General features: G+C 45.6%; 1 protein-coding gene across 1 annotated transcript in view; it reads right to left on the bottom strand.

Moving 5' to 3' along the window:
• Positions 1 to 21,448, bottom strand: part of SNX31 (sorting nexin 31) — an 81,612-nt gene that overhangs the window by 43,834 nt on the left and 16,330 nt on the right. The window contains exons 4-5 of the mRNA XM_019973477.2: positions 19,948 to 20,012; positions 4,074 to 4,184 (exon numbers count right to left, since the gene is read on the bottom strand). Of these exons, the coding sequence (XP_019829036.2) occupies positions 4,074 to 4,184; positions 19,948 to 20,012 (176 nt within the window). The remainder of the gene's footprint in view (positions 1 to 4,073; positions 4,185 to 19,947; positions 20,013 to 21,448) is intronic.

Here is a 21,448-nt window from a genome sequence, read left to right as displayed (position 1 = left end):
TGTTCCATTGGCCCTTTCCCTCTCCACTTAGCCAGCCCACCCCTCTTTAAGGCAGGGTTCCTGGGTGATTTCTTTGCACACCTAGTCTGAATTCGCTGGACCACCTCTGCAGCATGTGAGAGTCCACCTATACAGCTCTGTTCATGAGCTGACCTTTTAACCAGGGCTCCAGGTTCTCAAGGTGGCAGTTGTATAAATGCTAGACTCAAAGTGGTACTTTTCCTGTCTGAGGCGTGTAAATTACCTTGAGAGACAGTCTAAAGAGGTGGATGGTATGAGTGGGTGTTCTTAATATAGCTCTGAAAATAAAGATGAGCTTGGGAACTTTTCACGGCTTTTACTCAATGTTTATCCCCATTTTCCTTCTTTCTACCTTACTCTTTTCCCTAGGCCCTTGCAAAAATAAGCAAACAAACAAAAAGTCCAAACCAAACCACAGGGCACCTCTGTGTGTGGGGCTGAGTGAGCACCAGTAGTAATAGATTGCAAAGTCATCCTTTCCTAAAGTAAATAAGACCCACATCCGCTCAAATTAGATTCCTCTTTTCTCTGACTCATTCAGTGAAAACAGGAAGCTTACAAGCCAAGGAAGATAGTGGAGTGAGAAGAAAGAGAACAGAGATGCTTTCTACAATTTATAAAGACATAGATAAACACCTTCTTTCAAGAGGAAAAATCAGCACAAAAAGAGACACAATAGTATTTCCTTCTTAACATACGTTAATGATGCTTCAAAACTCAAATACCACTAGTACAACTACATTAGCACAAATGTATACAAAATTAAAAAAGAGATTTTACTTTGTTGCTGGTCCTTAAAAGAACCCAGCAGGATAGCTGGAGAAGTGAAATGAGAGTGGTGACGTGAGAGTGGTAACAAGTACGCTTGAAAAGATACAGACAATACTTTTTAATTACAAAATGCAAATTACATTTTATACCAGCTATTGAACTTCCCTGGAAGAGAATTCACAGCAGTGCCTGGCCAAGTATTTGCTTTTGGACTTCTCTGGTGGCTCAGATGGTAAAGAATCTGCCTGCAATGTGGGAGACCTGGGTTCGATCCCTGGGTTGGGAAGATCCCCCGGAGGAGGGCGTGGCAACCCACTCTAGTTTCTTACCTGGAGAATCGCCTGGCAGGCTCCTCTGTCCGTGGGGTCACAAAGAGTCAGACATGACCGAGTGACTAAGCACAACACAGCACAAGTGTTCGATTTACCTTTTAGGGAAACTCCTTTACTTTGTTTTACTTCCAGTGCCAAGGATGTCCATGCCGTGGGTTTGAATTTCTCACTGGCCAGTGTGATGAAAGAAGGGAAGTTCATTTATCTGAGGTTAAAGTACCTCATTCAACTTATGCTATTAGTTACAAAGGGAAACTGGCCGAAACAGGTGGCATCATGGAACCCTAGGTTTATTCCCTGTGTGTATGCTTAGTCGCTCAGTCGTGTCTGACTCTTGCGACCCCGTGGACTGTAGTGTGCCAGGCTCCTCTGTCCATGGGATTCTCTGGGCAAGAATACTGGAATGGGTAGCCATTTCCTTCTCCAGGGGATCTTCCCCACCCAGGAACTGAACCCAGGTCTCCGGCATTGCAGACAGACTCTTTACCATCTGAGCTACAAGGGAAGCCCTCCAGACTTACTGCCCTACTCAATATTTATTCAGCACTCCCTCTAATATCAGTACCAATACCAATATTGATGAAGAACGATAACCGCCATTGCTGATGGATCACAAGCTATTCCTATAATTACTTAGACATCAACTCAAAAAATTAAATAACTTACCCAGACTCAAACAGCTAGGATGGGGCAGCTCTGTAATTTGAACCTGGGACTTGACCTAACCCCAGAAGATAGGAGACCCCATATTCCCAGCAGCAGCCGACTTCAGCTACAGTTATGTCTAATTTGGCCAGTGAGCCCAGTGTATGGAAAACATGTCAATAATGGTGTCTTCAGGAGGGTGGCTGCTCTCCAGGTCTCTACAGGTCCAACCATTTGCAAATTAGCTTACAACCTGCAGCTGCATCCCTGTCTTAGGTGCCTGGCCCCCGAAGTCTCTGAGTTTGTGTTCCCTACACCAACTGTTACTATCTTCTTCTGTTGTGTCTTTCTCCCACTTTGTTAGTCCTGGGAGGGCAATTTAGGGACCTGTGATTTGTGTTCTGGGGTCTCTCGGTATAAAACCCCTCAAGTATTAAACATCAAGAGCCCTTGATGCATTTTAGAAAGATCATTCTAGAAATCAATACAGATTAGCCAGACTGGAAGCAGGGAAACTAGTTTGGGGGGCTGCTAGGGGCATGGGGATGGAAAGGAGCAAAGAGGGAGGGTGAATGAATAGCAGAGAGATGGGATGTAGTGGAAGTAGGATTTGGGGGGCTAAGGAGGAGGTTGAGGAGGAACCATAGTAACTTCTCAATGAATGGCTTCAGCAGCTAGGTGGCTGCTGATACCATGCAAACGGGTCACAATCCAGCAGCCAAGAAAAGGCTGTATGTGGTGACTTCAGCTAGGAAGAAAGTTATAAAATTATCATTCTTGAGCAGAGCAAGACCTAGAGAAGGGGTATTTCCTAATCTGAGGGTGCAAACAAAAGGGTGCAGGTGAGCTCAAATCTGCAGGCTGGGAAGGGGAGCCAGGATGCAACAGGAAGCGCCCAGGGTCTCAGGGCGAGGCAGGCTCAAAGGCTGGGAGCCCAGCAGGGAGCATGTCCCATCATCAGCTCAGAAGCCAGCTGACACCAGGACCCCAGGACCCCAGTACAGGGAATTCCCGTCCTTGGAAAGGTCCTAGAAACTTTCTGACCCCCTCCTGTTCATAGCTTCTTATTCTTCATTGAATGTTTCTCTGGAAGGTTAGAATTGGTGAAAGCATTGCAAAGGCAACTGGAGGATATAAAATGGAAAACCCCACAAGTGTGCCCTCAAGAAGACAAGCCCTAAGGACGGAGAGGCTGATTTCTCATAAATGCCTGATTCACAGAAAACTGATAATATTGGAATTATTTTTAAATGCTAGGGAGCTGGTCCAGGGTTGCCTCACATCAACCTTGGGAAATTTTGCTCATGGTTTCCAGAGACCCAAACAAGATATGACCGAGGTCAGGCTGGTCTCATGAAATAAGTGGAATGGAGCTTTGTTTGTGTGACTGGACTGGTTTTGTCTGCTCAGGGAATTTTCAAATCCGGTCTCTGTTTGTTTTGGTTTCAGCAGTCTAACTGAACTCTCCCCTCTTTACGTTCCCAGCCTGGAAATATAGTCTCTTCCAAGCCCTCAGCGAACACGCCAGCAACCTCTCCAGTTTGTATGTGCCCAATTGCCAATTCCTCTGCTATTTCCCGATTACATGCATCTTCTTGACAATTTTGAGATGCCTGATCTTACCTTCCTATTTAAGTTGACAAGCTAAAACTCTCCACAGGCGAGGGACCTGGGAGCCAACCCAGGAGTCCTCTCCACAGCCCAGTAGAGGGAGGAGAGGCCACAGGGGCCAGGCTAGTTACGGCTGCATCTGGAGAAGGAAGAATGCTTTCTGGGTCCCATCCTCTGGGTCCTTAGAGAACTGACTGGAACACAGGTCTGGCCCTGTGGACCCATGATTAGACACGCTGGGCATTGGTTTCAGGGGCTTTCCCTGCATCAGAGAAGGGAGCAGTCTTTCTGCATTGACAACCCCACTGTCATTCTCTGCCAGAACCTGACATCAGCCCCCCTGGATAGACTCATCTGGGCTCCATCCTCCATCCTCCTCCCAACCATGGACATCCCATAATAAAGGACTTTGAGTTTTTGCAGTAGGCACATCCCTGGCTGAGTTCCAGGGAACCAACACCAGCCCATGGGCGGTGGGGAAAACCGAAGAGATCCCAGAGATTGGCTGTAGCTGAGATTCCTCCATCAGTCACTCAGATAATTTCCCCATCAGTCTCTTATCTCTACAAACGAGTCATCCAGAATAAAATGACAGGTAGGAAACTTCCAGAAGGTAACTGTATCCTAGTCCCTGCCTTCAAACAGAATGATTCCTAAATTGAGGTCTGGGGCTGGAACTTAGATCGAATTTACCTCCAGGACTCTTTCGGCAGTATCTGATGTTAGAATTTCGATTTTAATGCTCCTTCCATCGGGCAGAAGTATATCCAGAGACGCTTTCTTGGTGGCCATGCTGAATGTGTCCTGTAAGCAGAAGAAAGCACAATAAGCTTCGGTGCCCTTCTGTGGGGGGCAGTCGGCTCTCTCTCCGGACCCTCAGGGCACACAGTGTTCAAAGCACATGAAAGCCGAATGCAGAGACTGAGGGGATCGGTTTAAGGGGGTGAGGTGGGAGTGAAGAGGGGGTGGAGAGGAGTCCAGGCAAAGCAATGACATGCAACTTGAATAATTTCCAGATAAACAAGGCATCCATTCTAGGAAAAAAAGCTTTTGATAAAATTCATCCACGTGACTCTTGGTCATCCCAGATTTTAACTCTCATTTTGAATTTTCCAGGCATCCCTACAAGTTTGTGATAGGTGGTAATTTAAGCTCCTGCTAAACAAAACTCTGAAGTTGCAAATCATGAGGCCCGTGTGGGGAAGCAAGTCTCCATCTGGTTGAATGGCACCAGCTGAGGGCCCACACCCCAGCTCAGCGCAGCCGTGCCTGCACACACGCATTCCAGCCTTCTTCAGGGGACCTGTGTGTGCCAGAGGTGACTGGGAATCCAGGGACCTGTGAACCTCTCAGATAGAGTGTTCTAGAAGGTCAGAGACATGCCAGTGACATGGGAAGCCCATCAGAGCTGAGGGAAGCGTGAGGCTGAGGTTGGTGCTCAGCGAGAGGGACCCCAGGCAGGGCAGGGACAAGGGTCAGTGGCTGACCACTCAGGCCTCCCAGCGCAGCTGCGTCTGGGGGTGGCTGTTCTCAGCACCTCCCAAACCGGTTCCTGTCAGTTCACAGAACTGCTTCCTCTCTGGGAGGCTGATCCTGGTCACAGCCCTTCTCATCCCAGGTTCCACAATGGACTCATGCAGCCATTGTGTGCAATGCATTCACTTCCCTCCTAGGCATTTAGAATGGCACTGGTGATGTGACATCTGTGGGAGAACTGAGAAAAGAGCCACTCAAATCATCTTCTGTGTTCTGAGCCTACTATATAAGCAGGAATATTAGTAGTTAGCAATACAGTGGGAGGGGAAGGTGAGAGGAGGTACCTCTTGAGTGACCAGAAAATTTCCAGCCAGGTCACCTCCTTCCTGGAATCAGTTTGGGGAAAGGAAGATCCAAATGACCGATCAGCAGATTGTTGGGGATCATGGGGTTGGGGCTCAGGTCAGCTGACCACTGAGACCCCTTCCCCTCAACAGGCAGCCCCTTCCCTTCCTTAGTCTTCCTGACCACCCCCTGCAGTTCACAGACATAGCAGATTAGGCACCAGGCTTTGTAGGGAACAGGGGAATCTTGTGACCCCCAAGGACTGTAGCCTGTCAGGCTCCTCTGTCCATGGGATTTCCCAGGCAAGAATACTGGAGCGGGTTGTCATTTCCTTCTCCAGGGGATCTTGCCAACCCAGGGATTGAACCCGTCTCTTATGTCTCCTGCACAGGCAGGTGGGTTCTTCATCAGTGGAGCCGCCAGGGAGGCCCAATCACACTGCCAGGTACCTCAGAAGGCCCATCACCTTAGTGACTGGCTTATTTTTTCCTAATTTTATTATCCAAGGGCAATCCTTGAATAATGGTTAAATTTTAACCACCCCCACCCTGAGCCCACCTACTTACAATGACTAAATGGCTTCGCTTCTGAACTTGAGTACTTTAGAAGAGAAAGGCTGATATTTTCCAAATTCAAAGGGTTGGTCCACAAAACAGTATATGTTTGTGAATGTGTTATATTTATATATACAGTCAACATGCAGAGATAGCATCTTATTTATGAGTAAATATAATATCTGTGTATTTATTACATATAAACCTATTGTTAGATCACAATGTTGATAACTGTGCTCTGTGCTGCTTCACATGTAGTAATTAATGCAATTCTCATACAATTCCATGAGGAATATACACTTATTAAGCCCCCTTTTTAGAGATACTTAAACCCTTATATTCACTGCAGCACTACCTACAATAGCCAAGACATGGAAGCAACCTACATGTTCATGAACAGATGAATGGATAAAGAGATGGTACACACTTACAATGCAACACTACTCAGCCATAAAAGGAATGAAATAATGCCATTTGCAGCAACATAGAAGAACCAGGAGATTATAAAAAGAGACATAAGTCACACAGAGAAAGACAAATACTACAGGATATCACTTACATGTGGAATCTAATATACAACACAAATGAACATGTCTATGAAACAGAAACAGACTCACAAACATGTGGTTGCCAGGGGAGAGGGCAGCAGAGAGAAGGCGGAAGGAAGGAGTAGGAGTTGGGGACTAGCCGTAAATGGAGAATGGATAAACAGCAATGTCCTACTGTATAGCACAAGGAAGTACACTCAATATTCTGTGGTAAACCACAATGGAGAAGAATATGAAAAAGATATATATATATATATGTATATGTATAACTAAGTCACTTTTCTATCTAGTCTACTTCAGTCATTCAGTCATGTTCCACTCTTTGCAACCCCCTGGACTGCAGCACGCCAGGCTTCCCTGTCCATCACCAGCTCTCGGAGCTTGCTCAAACTCATGTCCATCAAGTCAGTGATACCATCCAACCATCTCATCCTCTGTCGGCCCCTTCTCTTCCTGCCTTCAATCTTTCCCAGCATCAGGGTCTTTTCCAATGGGTCAGTTCTTCACATCAGTATTGGAGTTTCAGCTTCAGCATCAGTCCTTCCAATGAATATTCAGGACTGATTTCCTTTAGGATGGACTGGTTGGATCTCCTGGCAGTCCAAGGGACTCTCAAGAGTTTTCTCCAACACCACAGTTCAGAAGCATCAATTCTTCGGTGCTCAGCTTTCTCTATAGTCCAACTCTCACATCCATACATGACCACTGGAAAAACCACAGCTTTCACTAGATGGACCATTGTTGGCAAAGTAATGTCTCTGCTTTTTAATATGCTGTCTAGGTTGGTCATAGCTTTTCTTCCAAGGAGCAAGCATCTTTTAATTTCATGGCTGCAGTCACCATCTGCAGTGATTTTGGAGCCCAAGTAAATAAAGTCTGTTACTATTTCCATTGTTTCTCCACCTATTTGCATGAAGTGATGGGACCAGATGCCTTGATCTTAGTTTTCTTAATGTTGAGTTTTAAGCCAGGTTTTTCACCCTCCTCTCACTTTCATCAAGAGGCTCTGTAGTTCCTCTTTGCTTTCTTCCATAAGGGTGGTGTCATCTGCATATCTGAGGTTATTGATATTTCTCCCGGCAATCTTGATTCCAGCTTGTACTTCATCCAGCCCAGGATTTTGCATGATGTACTCTGCATATAAGTTAAATAAGCAGGGTGACAATATACAGCCTTGACGTACTCCTTTCCCAATTTGGAAACAGTCTGTTGTTCCATGTCTGGTTCTAACTGTTGCTTCTTGACCTGCATACAGATTTCTCAGGAGGCAGGTCAGGTGGTCTGGTATTCTCACCTCTTTAAGTATTTTTTACAGTTTGTTGTGATCCACACAGTCAAAGTCTTTGGCATTGTCAATAAAGTAGAAGTAGATGTTTTTCTGGAACTCTCTTGCTTTTTCGATGATCCAACAGATGTTGGCAATTTAATCTCTGGTTTCTCTGTCTTTTCTAAATCCAGCTTGAACATCTGGAAGTTCACAGTTCACATACTGTTGAAGCCTGGCTTGGAGAATTTTGAGCATTACTTTACTTGTGTGTGAGATGAGTGCAATTGTGCGGTAGTTAGAGCATTCTTTGGCATTGCCTTTCTTTGGGATTGGAATGAAAACTGACCTTTTCCAGTGCTGTGGCCACTGCTGAGTTTTCCAAATTTGCTGGCATATTGAGTGCAGCACTTTCACAGCATCATCTTTCAGGATTTGAAAGAGCTCAACTGGAATTCCATCACCTCCACTAGCTTTGTTTGTAGTGATGCTTTCTAAGGCCCACTTGACTTCACACTGAAGGATGTCTGGCTCTAGGTCAGTGATCACACCATCGTGGTTATCTGGGTAATGAAGATCTTTTTTGTTTAGTTCTTTTGTGTATTCTTGCCACCTCTTCTTAATATCTTCTGCTTCTGTTAGGTCCATACCATTTCTGTCCTTTATTGTGCCCATCTTTGCATGAAATGTTCCCTTTTTTTGCCTTGAGAATCCCATGAACAGTATGAAAAGGCAAACGATATGACACTGAAAGATGAACTCCCCAGGTTGGTAGGTGCCCAATATGCTACTGGAGAAGAGTGGAGAAATAACTCATAAAGAATGAAGAGATGGAGCCCAAGCAAAAACAAAGCCCAGTTGTGGGTGTGACTGATGATGAAAGTAAAGTCTGATGCTGTAAAAGCAATATTGCATAGGAACCTGGGATGTTAGGTCCACGAATCAAGGTAAATTGGAATTGGCAAACAGGAGATGGCAAGAGTGAACATTGACATTTTAGGAATCAGTGAACTAAAATGGACTGGAATGCGTGAATTTAATTCAGATGACCATTATATCTACTACTGTAGGCAAGAATCCCTTAGAAGAAATGGAGTAGTCCTTATCAGAGAAGGCAATGACACCCCACTCCAGTACTCTTGCCTGGAAAATCCCATGGACGGAGGAGCCTGGGAGGCTGCAGTCCATGGGGTCACTGAGGGTCGGACACGACTGAGCGACTTCACTTTCACTTTTCACTTTCATGCATTGGAGAAGGAAATGGCAACCCACTCTAGTGTTCTTGCCTGGAGAATCTCAGGGACGATGGAGTCTGGTGGGCTGCCATCTATGGGGTTGCACAGAGTCGGACACGACTGAAGTGACTTAGCAGCAGCAGCAGCAGCAGCAGCCCTCATAGTCAACAAAAGAGTCCAAAATGCAGTACTTGGGTGCAATCTCAAAAACCACGGAATGATCTCTGTATAACAGGCAAGTTTGGCCTTGGAGTACAAAATGAAGCAGGGCAAATGCTAACAGTTTTGCCAAGAGAATGCACTGGTCATAGCAAACACCCTCTTCCAACAACACAAGAGACGACTCTACACGTGGACATCACCAGATGGTCAATACTGAAATCACATTGATTATACTCTTTGCAGCCAAAGATGGAGAAGCTCTATATAGCCAGCAAAAACAAGACCAGGAGCTGATTGTTGCTCAGATCATGAACTCCTTATTGCCAAATTCAGACTTAAATTGAAGAAAGTAGGGAAAAACACTCGACCATTCAGGTACGACCTAAATAAAATCTCTTACGATTATACAGTGAAAGTGACAAATAGATTCAAGGGATTAGGTCTGATAGACAGACTGCCTGAAGAACTATGGGTGGAGGTTCATGACATTGTACAGGAGGCAGTGATCAAGACCATCTCCAAGAAAAAGAAATGCAAAAAGGCAAAATGGTTGTCTGAGGAGGCATTACAAATAGCTGAGAAAAGAAGGGAAGTGAAAGGCAAAGGAGTAAAGGAGAGATATACCCATTTGAATGCAGAGTTCCAAAGAATAGCAAGGAAAGATAAGAAAGCCTTCCTCAGTGATCAATGCAAAGAAATAGAGGAAAACAATGGAAAGGGAAAGACTAGAGATCTCTTCAAGAACATTAGCGATACCAAAGGAACATTTCATGCAAAGATGGGCACTTTGATATGCAACAGAAATTAATACAACGGTGTCAATCAGCTATAATTTGATAAAATAAAAATTTTAAAGCCCCCTTTTTCAGATGTAGTAAAAGTTCACAAAGGTTAAGTAACTCCCCTCTAGGACATACTGCCATTTGGCAGCAGAGGCAGGACTGAGAGCCAGCTCTGCATGATCCAGGGCCTGGGCTCAAATGGGATGGACTTTTCTCCTGGCTGGCCCAGGAAGGTTGCTCCTGCATTGCTCTGGAGTGAATGTTTGTGTCTCTGGTGCCCCATGCCCCCATTTATATGGAGCCCTAACCTCTAGTGTGATGCTGTTACAGATGGGGCCTTTAGGAAGTGACTAGGGTTAAGCACAGAGAAGGCAATGGCACCCCACTCCAGTACGCTTGCCTGGAGAATCCCATGGACAGAGGAGCCTGGTAGGCTCAAGTCCATGGGGTCAATACGAGTCGGACATGACTGAAAGACTTCACTTTCACTTTTCAGTTTCATACCTTGGAGAAGGAAATGGCAACCCACTCCAGTGTTCTTGCCTGGAGAATCCCATGGACGGCAGAGCCTGGTGGGTTGCCATCTATGGGGTCGCACAGAGTCGGACATGACTGAAATGACTTAGCAGCAGCAGCAACAGGGTTAAGTGAGGTCCTGTCCTCATGATGGGATTAGTGTCCTTGTAAGAAGAGACACCAGACAGCTTGCTCTCTGCACATGTGCACAAAGAAGAAATTTATTTCTCGCAGTTTTTAGAATTTTGGTTCTTTAAGCTACCGGTTACAGCAGTCCGAGCAGACAAATATAAGCATATCAATTATAGCTCTCCTTTCTAAGTGTCTAAGGGGACTTTCTTGGTGGTCCAGTGGTTAAGAATCTGCCTGCCAGTGCAGGGGACATGGATTCGATCCCCAGTCTGAGAAGATTCCACATGCCACATAGCAAGCCCTCGCAGCACAACTACTGAGCCTGTGCTCTAGAGCCAGAGAACCTCAACTACTGAAGCCCACACGCCTAGATCCTGTGCTCTGCAACAAGAGAAACCACTGTAATGAGAAGCCCACACATTGCAACTAGAGAGTAGCCCCACTTGCCGCGACTGAGAAAGCCCACGTGCAGCAACGAAGACCCAGGGCAGCCAAAAATACACAACTAAATATTGAAAAATAAAAGATCATCATAGTCGTTTTTTTTTTAGTGTCTAAGTTTGGATAAATTGGGCTTCCCTGGTAGCTCAGCTGGTAAAGAATCTGCCTGCAGTGCAGGAGACCCTGGTTCGATTCCTGGGTTGGGAAGATCCACTGGAGAAGGGATAGGTTACCTACTCCAGAATTCTGGCCTGGAGAATTCCATGGACTGTATAGTCCATGGGGTCACAAAGAGTCGGACACGACTGAGCGACTTTCACTCCATTTCACTTGGATAAATGACGTGACCATCATGTCACCACTGGAATACCAGCATAAGGTACCATGTCATGTTGCCTCTCCACACACAACAAGTGTCCATCTGCCTGAGTGAATTTGCACACTCATCAATCACCATGTTGGTCACTTTTCAAACAGTCCTGTGGCTTCCCTCTGTCAATACTGGCCTTCACGTCAGCAAATGCTGACCCAACCATCTGCCAGGTTTTCCCTTTAAGTGTCCAGCGCTGGGACAACCTACCTCCCGGGAAGCTTTGAGAATCACTCCAAGCCCTTCCTCAGCAGGTCAGGGCCATGGGTTTCCCTCCTCCACAGCACACGCCCTGAGGTCCCCACATACAACCACAGCCACACTTTCTTCATTTCTAACTTCCCAGGGGAATTCTGCCTGATTTCCCAAGTTCCCCTGCAGTTATGATAACTGCTAACAGTAGGGCCCCTGAGACCCCACATTTAGCTGAGTAGTCAAGGCTCAGGGGCTTCTCAGAGCAACTATTGCAAATAGTCCCTTTCCAGGTACACACCTCTGCTTAGGTCTTAGGTTCTTAAAGGTATTTGGCCTAGACTCACAAACATCAGGTGGCTCAGATGGTAAAGCGTCTGCCTGCAATGCAGGGGACCTGGGTTCAATTCCTGGGTCGGGAAGATGCCCTGGAGAAGGAAATGGCAATCCACTCCAGCATTCTTACCTGGAAAATCCCATGGATGGAGAAGCCTGATAGGCGACAGTCCATGGGGTTGCAAAGAGTCAGACACGACTGAGCGACTTCACTTTCACTTTCACTTTCAAACATCTCTTACCTCAGAGGAAAAACACTCTTAAAATGAATGGAAAGATGCCATTGTCTTTTGATATGATTAAGGGAAAGCCTACCATTAATCTGTTACTTTAGTGCAACTCTTGACTCAAACTATGAGATATCTAAATTATATAAACAGTTAAAATGAAACAAATGCATGCCCATATTAAAGAAAAGTGAGGAAGTAGATTGCATTGGTAGAGTGGGTCAGATCATAGATGGCCCTAAAATCAGACACTTGAGGGTTTTATTAAAAACCTGGTTCTGGACTGGGACATGGGAGGGTAGAAATGGAGTTAGGGAAAGAGGTGTCTGACACTGTAAGTGAAAATGAACTAGAGGGAAGACTGAAGGATGTGGGAGACTTGAGAGAAGTGGGTGGCGGTCATTCAAGCACAAGGTACCAAGGGACTGGGCTAGACTGTGGGATTGAGAAATGCATGATGCACAGAGCAGACTGCCTGGTTCCAAGCCTAGTTCCGCCCTCACTGCGTGGGACCCTGTGGAAATCTGGACAGGCGACTCCCCTCTGTGCTCTGCATTCCTTCAGCTCTAAAGTAAGGCTGGCAGCTCCGGGAGGACACCCCCTGCAAACACTCAAGCAGCAGCTTTCTTGGTTCATTCTTGTTAGCACAGGAATGAGGAGGTCATTACATACCTTTGATTTGACTTAGTGGCAACAGGTAAGAAATAAAGGGGCCCAGAAAAGATTCAGGAAGATGTTTTCCACACTCATATCCAATCAAGTGCCGAGTCTTGTATATTCACATCTTAGACAGTCTCTTCAATCCATCTACTTCTTTTCATCTTCACCACCTGCCCTTGAGTCCCACCTGATATGTCCTCCCCTCCTTGAAGCCTGCGATGGCCTCCTCACTGGTTACCTTGCTTCCATTCTTGCTCCCCTTGCAAGGCACTCTCCACACAGTAGCCAGAGAATACTTTTTTTCATGCAAAGCTGAAAATGTACTCCTCTAGCTTAAAACTCTCTAATGCCCTTACACTGTTCCAGGGACACTAAAAGAAAAGCACTGTTTTTCTCCACTCCACTCACATCAACACTTCTGACACTGATTACCTGGAGTTAGCACACACCACACAGATTAAGGACCCAGTCCCACAGGACGGCGCCTCCCCCACTTCAGAAGCCAACTGCGAGTCCAGGCCTCCCATACTTCTGATCAACTCCTATAAATCTGGGATTCCTATGACCCCTTACTGGAGTTTGATGATTTCCTAGAATAGCTCATAGAACTCAGGAAAGCTCTTTTCTTACTATAACCCATTTATTGCTAAGGATACAACTCAGGAAGAGCTAAATGGAAGGGATGCAGCACCTCTACATGTTTGCCCACACAGAAGCTCTCCGAACCCCACAGTTCAGGGATTTCTTGGAAGTTTCAGCATGTAGGCGTGACCAATGATTAACTCAGTCCCCAGCCCCTCTACCAAACCCAGAGGCCAGCAGGTGGGGCTCAAAGTTGCAACCCTCCAATTATATGTTTAAAAACAACTAAGCATCTTTTTTTTTCCTTTAAATGATATCATTTTAAAATGACGTCATTTTGAACTCTAAGAAAAACAAAAGTTGTTCATGAAAGTAAAGGTAATCGTAATCATAAACATTATTTGTTCAGTAGTAAGAAATATTTACCTGTTATAAAGATCAAAGTATTGACTAGGAACTTAATGTTTTTAATGGTGAGATAAAACTGGGGAGAAGAATGGAATGAAAGAAGGTGATACAGAAAGCTGAATCCACATCCCTCATGTGTATGCATGTGTGTGTGTAAAAGTCACTCAGTCATGTCCAGCTCTCTACGACCCTATGGACTGTGGCTTGCCAGACTCCTCTGTCCATGGGATTCTCCAGGCAAGAATACTGGTGTGGGTTGTCATGCCCTCCTCCAGGGGATCTTCCTGACCCAGGGATTGAACCCAGGTCTCTCTCATTGAGGGCAGATCCTTTACTGTCTGAGCCACCAGGGAATCCTCTCATCCCTCATACAGGGAGTCAATAGATAATACCTACAAACTGAAGAACGGGAGAAAGAGATGAATATTATTAATCTCCAGATATTGAGATATCTGAAGAAAAAGCTAAAAGATTTGAAAGCCATTGCCTCTGGAAAGCAGGAGATGGTTATATTACAATACTTTTTAACACTATTTTACTTTTAAAATTATCAGCACATTTTGTTTGGTTTAAAAAAATGAAAAATTTTAGGACAATATGGTGAAGAGGAGAAATGATAGAATTGAAAAACTTTAATGAGATAAAAGCAAATGCACAATAGATGAAACATTCTGGGTTGGGAGTTGTGATCGAGGAGGAATTTGGCTCTATTTGTGATATTTGAATTTTACTTGTATATATATATAATTTATAAAATATAAAAGACATAATAATGCAATTAGAGGAAAAAAGCCAACATGGTGGGTCCAGATTGTACAAAAACAAAACTAAGCCATCTTGATTTAGGGGGGGGCCAGGAATTGAAACACACAATTCATACTAGTAAACTAAATGCATTTATCTTTAAGAAACCTCTAAATCCTCCATTACCATGGGCTGCCTTTGGAGAAGAGAATGGCAACCCCACTCCAATATTCTTGCCTGGGAAATCCCATGGACAGAGAAGCCTGGCGGGCTACAGTCCCTGGGGTCACAAAGAGTGGGACACACCTTAGTGACTGAGCGCACATGGGCTGCCTTAACACATTTTCAAACATTTAAAATGTTTTAATTTTAACACATTTTCAAACATTTAAAATGTTTTAATTTTAACACATTTTCAAACATTTAAAATGTTTTAATTTTAACACATTTTCAAACATTTAAAATGTTTTAATTTTAACACATTTTCAAATCAAATTTAATACCCTGAGAAATTGTGTAATATTTCAAAGAAGCTCCATCAGTGGGCTTTATTGATATTCTCCTCTGAGGCCAAAGAATGTCTGGTAGCCATAGCACTTACCCTGATCTTTATTATCCAGAAAATCCATATTTGGATGTGCCAACCTCTAAATTTCCATCACACTTACTAATCAGTCCTAAACATTTCACTACAAGGGACACAGGAAACATTCTTAAGAGGAAATGGGGAAAGAGTCACAGAGCCCCTAGACCCATGGTAGGCAACACTCCCCAAATACATACATTCCCCTAACTCCCCAAGTACACAAAAGCTACAGCAAATACCTTCTTAGTCTCTTTCTTCTCAAACATGCTGTTCACACTATATAGATTAAGAACCAGGAACATACAGGCCTTAGTTTAAAGACTGGTTTTGCCTTTCAAAAACCCCTTCATCTCAGAGGCAATCGCAGGCCACAGTTTGGGAGCATGGTAAGTGGGTGGGCAGGAGGGGTCTGGATACAAAACCAGCGGAACCTGGTGAGGGATCGGGCTAGAGGGGGCTGCCACCGCTCTAGAAATACTTCATGACATCAGTAGATCCAGGCTCCCTGGGCTTCCACTTATTAAGATGTGTATCCTTGAGCAAATTACTTAACTGAAAAAGAGGAGCACCACTCTCAACAAGTTGCGAGGGTGAATGAGATACAGCACAGACAGCGTCGGGTCCAGCCCGGATCGAATATCCTGTAGAAGCAGCCCCCTCTGATGACTGTTGCTCCCCCTGAGTAGAGGCTCCTTGGAAGGCTCCTACACGGTCACACGTATTCACATTTCTAACACATTGTGTCCTTGTCCAGAGACAGGAAGGTGTGCATGTACCTGCTGAGTCCTGGAGAGCCAGGCCTGCAAGTGTGTGACTATTGGGTAATAACCACCAGGAAACAGCAGGCCAAGCACTTATTAAAAGCTGTGAAAATATTCGGCGGCGGGGAATGTCTGTATAATATTGAGGTGGGGAGACTTCCCAACCCTTGCTCCCTGGGCTCCTTTGCTGGTCTGGCAGACCCACACATCCGCTGTGCTCATCTCAGTCCTCCTGGCACTCACCAGTCCTCCACGAGCCATCTCACTGCAGGCTTGGCTGGTCGAGTCTCCCCTGCACCGACCACATCTAGTCACTGCTGAGCAATAACGCTGGCCCTGGAAGGTGGTCAGGGGACGGGCTACTCACCCCCAATAATAAGCGGCTACTGCTTCCCTTTTACCAATACCTGTCCTGAGTCTCCCAGACCACTGAATATTAACGTGATTTCCTAGCATTTCCCTGAATGGGAAGAAAAAGCTGGAGTATAATCTTACCTCCCTGCTTACCCCAGAAATCACCCGATGCTAACTTCGAGGTCCTTCTTCAGGTCATTAACCAGGGTGCCCTCTATCATGTTCCTTGGACACTCATTCACCCTGTGGCAGTGCTTCTGAGCCCTTTTCTCACCAAGTCACATGGAGAAAATAATACTGTTTGTACTGGACACAGGGAAGGTGGGCACGGAGCTGCTGGAGGTGGGTGGGCCCACAAATGCTTCATCAGGGCTGAGAGGATGGAGATCTCGACATATCCCTAATCCTCTCCTGCATCATGACCGTGTATCACAGCACTCGGTCCTGTATAAGAGCACTCAGCCCTGTACCGTAGCGTGTAGTCCTGTATCACAGTCTCATTCCTGTGTCACTGGGCTCATTACATCATGGTCTTACATGGTGACTTTTCTGTCTCCACAATAAGACTGGAAACTCCATGATCTGGACGAGGTGTGATTTCCTGGTGCCTCCGTCTCCTCTACAGCATTATCAAGTCCCAGCAACCATTCAACACATATTTGTTCCACTATAAACAGTCACAAGGCTTCCCAGGTGGCACTAGTGGTCAAGAACCTGCCTGCCAATGCAGGAGACTTAAGAGATGTGAGTTTGATCCCTGAGTTGGGAAGACCCCCCTGGAGGAGGGCATGGCAACCCACTCCAGTATTCTTGCCTGGAGAATCCCATGGACAGAGGAGCCTGGTGGGCTGCAGACCATAGGTTCACAAAGAGTCAGACGCGACCAAGTCGGATGCAACCAAGGGACTAAACAGCAACATGAACAGCCAAGGGCGGCAGCAGGCAGGGCAGGGGCCTGATGAACACAGAACCACCTTCCTGACTTAGACTTAGTATCCTTTTCAAAATCATACTGTAGCCTCTTTTATAAACATCTTCAGGAGTTGTCCTCATTTTGTTTTGGAGGCAAACAGAAAACAAGTGGAAGGAACATCCTCTTTGAAGAAGCTGAAAATGGTCCCAGGCCTGAAATGCTGGGTTTGCAGAGGAGCTGCCGAGCCTGGTGAACACTGGACCTGTGCGGGGAGGAGGGAAGCAGAGGGACAAAGGGGCAGCAGGCAGGACTTAGGCCACATTGACGCTGTCTTAACGCAGCTCCTCAGGAGGCACCAGGAGGGTCTGGGAGCACAAGTCTGGGCCCCTCTGATGGCACCAGGTGTCTGGGGAGAGATGCACAGGCCTGCCATCTTTGCCCAAAGCAATCTCAGCAGGTGGGGAAGAGGCAAAAGGATTGGTGTTGGTGATGGCAGGAGGACCTCCTAGGTGTCAACATTGGCCAGGTGACATTTATGTGCCTTAGGAGCACCGGCTCACTTCATCCTCCCAACAACCCTCAGAGAAGAGCTACTCTGCTCATTCTAGAGATGGGGAGACTGAGATACAAAGAGACTAAGTAAATGGCCTCAAGCCATGCAAGTTGAAAGTGGGGCAGCTGCCAAACTATGAATCTTGGGCATCTCACTCCGAGCCAGCACTCCCAGCTACTGAGTTAGTCCTGGGGCTGATTCATCAGCAGGAGGGTGGAAGACATGATCTTGAGAAGAGGAACTGTGTGGTTTGGGCTTCATGACAGACACGCCACTCCACCCTGGGGCACAGTGTTAGTGAGAAGGTGCCCAGAAATGAGAGGCAAGATCCAGCAGACAGGTTCCACCAACTCAGCTCTGGCAACTCCCAGCATCATGGGTCAGCAAACAACTGGCTCCGGGAACATAAACTCTTTCAAAATTGAGGGTCTCCTGGGAAGAGCCAGAGGCAAAAATCCCTCAGGAAAGGAGGAAAGAAATGTGACCAAATGTGGGTGAAAAATATATGCCCCCAAAATGATGCCACTGGGCTTCCCTGGTGGCTCAGTGGTAAAGAATCCGATGCAGGAGACATGGGTTTGCTCCCTCGTCTGGAAAGATCTCAATTAAAAAAGAAAAAAAGGCAAAATGATGCAACTAAGGAAATGAAGATGATGACTGTTAACCAAAGCAAGACTTCTCTGAACTCAGACCTCAAAGAACAAATAAAGACCTCAACGAGGAGATAAGCAAACAAAAGAGCATAGAAGGAAGCTGGCCAAACTCACGGAAGCAATGGAAGAGAAAAACAAAGCCCCTGCAAAAGTGAAAACTCCATCACAAGAAGAAAGAAGAGATGCTGCCAAATGCAGCTGGGGCAAAAGGCTTCCGCACAGTTATACAGATAAAAAAAACACTAAGAGCACTAAAACACTCAAAACAAAGACACTCAAAACAAAGCTCCAAAACGCTGCCACCCTCTGAATGACTTTTAGAAAGCACTGAAAACAAAAACCACGATGCACACAAAGATGACAGAACCAAGGCTGATTTACCTCTGTGCGTTCACGCAGAATGATTTGCAAGATGCAAATTGTGAAAAGCAAGGTTCAGAAAGTGGGTAGAGTAAGTGCTTATTCATGAGACAGAAAAGGATATGCCTATGTATGAATGCTCGTATCTGCACAAAAGTGCGTAGAGGGACACGCGTTAAACTGTAAACAAGTGTCTACGGTGGGAGTGAGGTTGCACGGGTGTGGTGGGAGTGAGGTTGCACGGGTGGGGGCCCAGTCACATCCAACTCTTTTCGACCGCTGGACTGTAGCCCACCCGGCTCCTCTGTCCACATGGAATTTTCCAGGACTGCGTTGCCATTTCCTCCTCCAGGGGATCTTCCCAACCCAGGGATTGAACCCATGACGCTTGTGTCTTCCGCACTGGCAGGCAGATTCACCACCACTTTGAGGTTACTTTTATCATGTACCGTTTTGTGCTGTTTGAATGTTACCACCATCACCACTGCAACAACAAACTTTTCAAATAGAAGGAAAATATACATGTATGTGTATATACACGCACACACACACACACACACACCCCTAACATTAAGTATACGTGAAAGTACGGGCAGTCATGTAATGGGAGGCTCCAGCGGCATTTCTCAGTTGGGTGGACCAGTAAGTTTATCAACACTCTTGAACAACTGAATAAATGCACTTTGTTCCCTTTTTTTTTTAAACAAATCTGGTCAAAGTATCACTCCTCCCTGAACCAGGGAACCAGTTCAGTAATATCATATCACTGGACGACTTCGGTCCTTTCAAAGCTCTTCCATTCAGTAGAGAACGTACAAGGAGGCATAAAGATGTTCCCAGTGTACCAGCCGAATGGATCCTGCACCAAACAAATGTATCTGGCCAAGCTCCAGCCTCTGGGGCAAGTGGCCAATGGTTCTTTAGACCACCAAAGGACAGGGAGTTCCTGTCTGTCCTGTGGAGATTGAATTTTCTCCATAATTCATTTACAATAAAGTTCTAAGCAGAGAATACACAAATATAATCTGGCATGGCTATTATGCTGTCCTGAGGTCTTCAATGTGGAAACTTGGAAGTCCCAGCTACAGAATCAGGGTCCCAGAGTTGTCATGGGGGCCCTAATAATCATGTATTCTCTTTTCCACGGCTAGTTTTGAGATGTCAGTGCTTATGCAACAGATAAAAGGTATCAACTTAATTAAAATGGGCAAAAGGCCAAGTGATACACTTAATGTTCCATCTAGAATCTAAGCCTCCAAAAGAAGAAAATATTAATAGGTACCATCTTCCTGTGTCCTCAAATGAATGTATTTTATCTGAATCCAGGCTCCATGGGGCTGATGGTCAGAAATGCACCCATGGAAACATGTTCCGTAGTGAAATCATGACCTTAGTCAAGAAAAGTAAGCTTACCAGCTGCACCAGTTTTAAAAAATCAGTGAAGACATCACTTCTCAACACGTTTGGGTCCATGGTTACTGAAAAACAGGAACAGCAAGCCAGGTTAGCACAGGGCTGGGTTGGCTGTTCTGTTAAACTGCCCTGTCCTCCAGGCAGCCCTCCAGACCTTGACAGTGCACCGCTGCCTCCTCAAAGGCAATGGAGCCTGTGACTTCTCAAATCCATGAAAACCCACAAGGCCTCCTCCTCCAGGCAGCCTGGACTGACACCGTGAACCCATCACACCAGTCCCAGGTGACTCTTTCCAGGAGTCCTTTTTTATTCATGCACATCCATCACTCAATAGCCATCCTGCTGCCCCTACTAGAAAGACGATGAAGTTGATATGAAGAAAAAATAAGATCTAAAACTGTGGATCTAGACTCCCACTTTAGCGAGATGCTTGGTCATTTGAAAATTTTAAATCAGCCAAGAAACAAGGATGTAGAGGACTTCTTTTCACAATGGGAGCTCTCAAGAGGTTATCAAAAAAAAAAAAAAAAAAGCAACAATAAGGCTGCCAGAGATTTAAACTTTCTTTCGTACTTATAAGACATTTACCCCCTTAGATTTAAAGCTCCAGATACCAACACACAGAGCTGTAGCCAGAGTACATGGGGCCGGGACTTGCCCCCCGAGGACCCCACAGTCACACGTGAGGGGCTTCCCTGCAGCTTTCTCAGTTCTTATCTTCCTCCCCATGAGTCCTCTCCCACACTCGAGCTGAACTTATCCACCTTCTAAATCTATATCAAATGTCTTTCTTTTTGTTGCTCTTTTCCTGATCTTGTCAAATCACTTCTACCAGCATTCCAAACTAGCACTGACTGAAGTCATTTCGGGTTGTGCTTCCCAAACGATGCCAGGTTTTTCAAAATAAAATAACTAAGAGAGAGAGTCTCTGTAAGAACAAAAACTTTTTTCCCCTCTCTTTTAAAGAGGTAATTTCACTGCGGGGCTGGGGGTGGGGGCAAGCTCTTGTCTTATTTTCTGGAATATATGTAACATGTGTGCTAAGTCGCTTCAGTCATGTTTGACTCTGTGTGACCCTATCAACTGTAGCCTGCAGGGCTTCTCCGTTCATGGGAGTCTCTAGGCAAGAATACTGGAGTAGGTTGTCAATCCTTTCTCCAGAGGATCTTCCTGACCCAGGGATCGACCCCACGCGGCATATCTCCCGCACTGGCAGGCAGGTCCTTTACCACTGGTGTTACCTGGGAAACCCATATGTGGCATGTATGCAAACTAATCATGACAATCAGTACCACGGATCCTTGGGATGGGGAACACTGTTGAAGAAGTGTTCAATAAATTAGTATTTACTGTACAACCGTTAAGTACGGAATACTATGCAAAGCATTTTGCATGTTTTAGCTCACTTAATCTTCACAACAAACCCTGAAGTAAAGAGCATTTCCAGTTTACAGATAAAGACACTGAAGCTCAGAGAAGGTAAGTGTCTTTCTCCAGGTCA

This window comes from Bos indicus, chromosome 14 (genome assembly GCF_029378745.1).
Source record: "Bos indicus isolate NIAB-ARS_2022 breed Sahiwal x Tharparkar chromosome 14, NIAB-ARS_B.indTharparkar_mat_pri_1.0, whole genome shotgun sequence".
Classification (NCBI taxonomy): Eukaryota; Metazoa; Chordata; class Mammalia; order Artiodactyla; family Bovidae; genus Bos; species Bos indicus.
The sequence above is the reverse complement of the archived record's forward strand: the minus strand, read 5'-3'. Positions and strand labels throughout refer to the sequence as shown.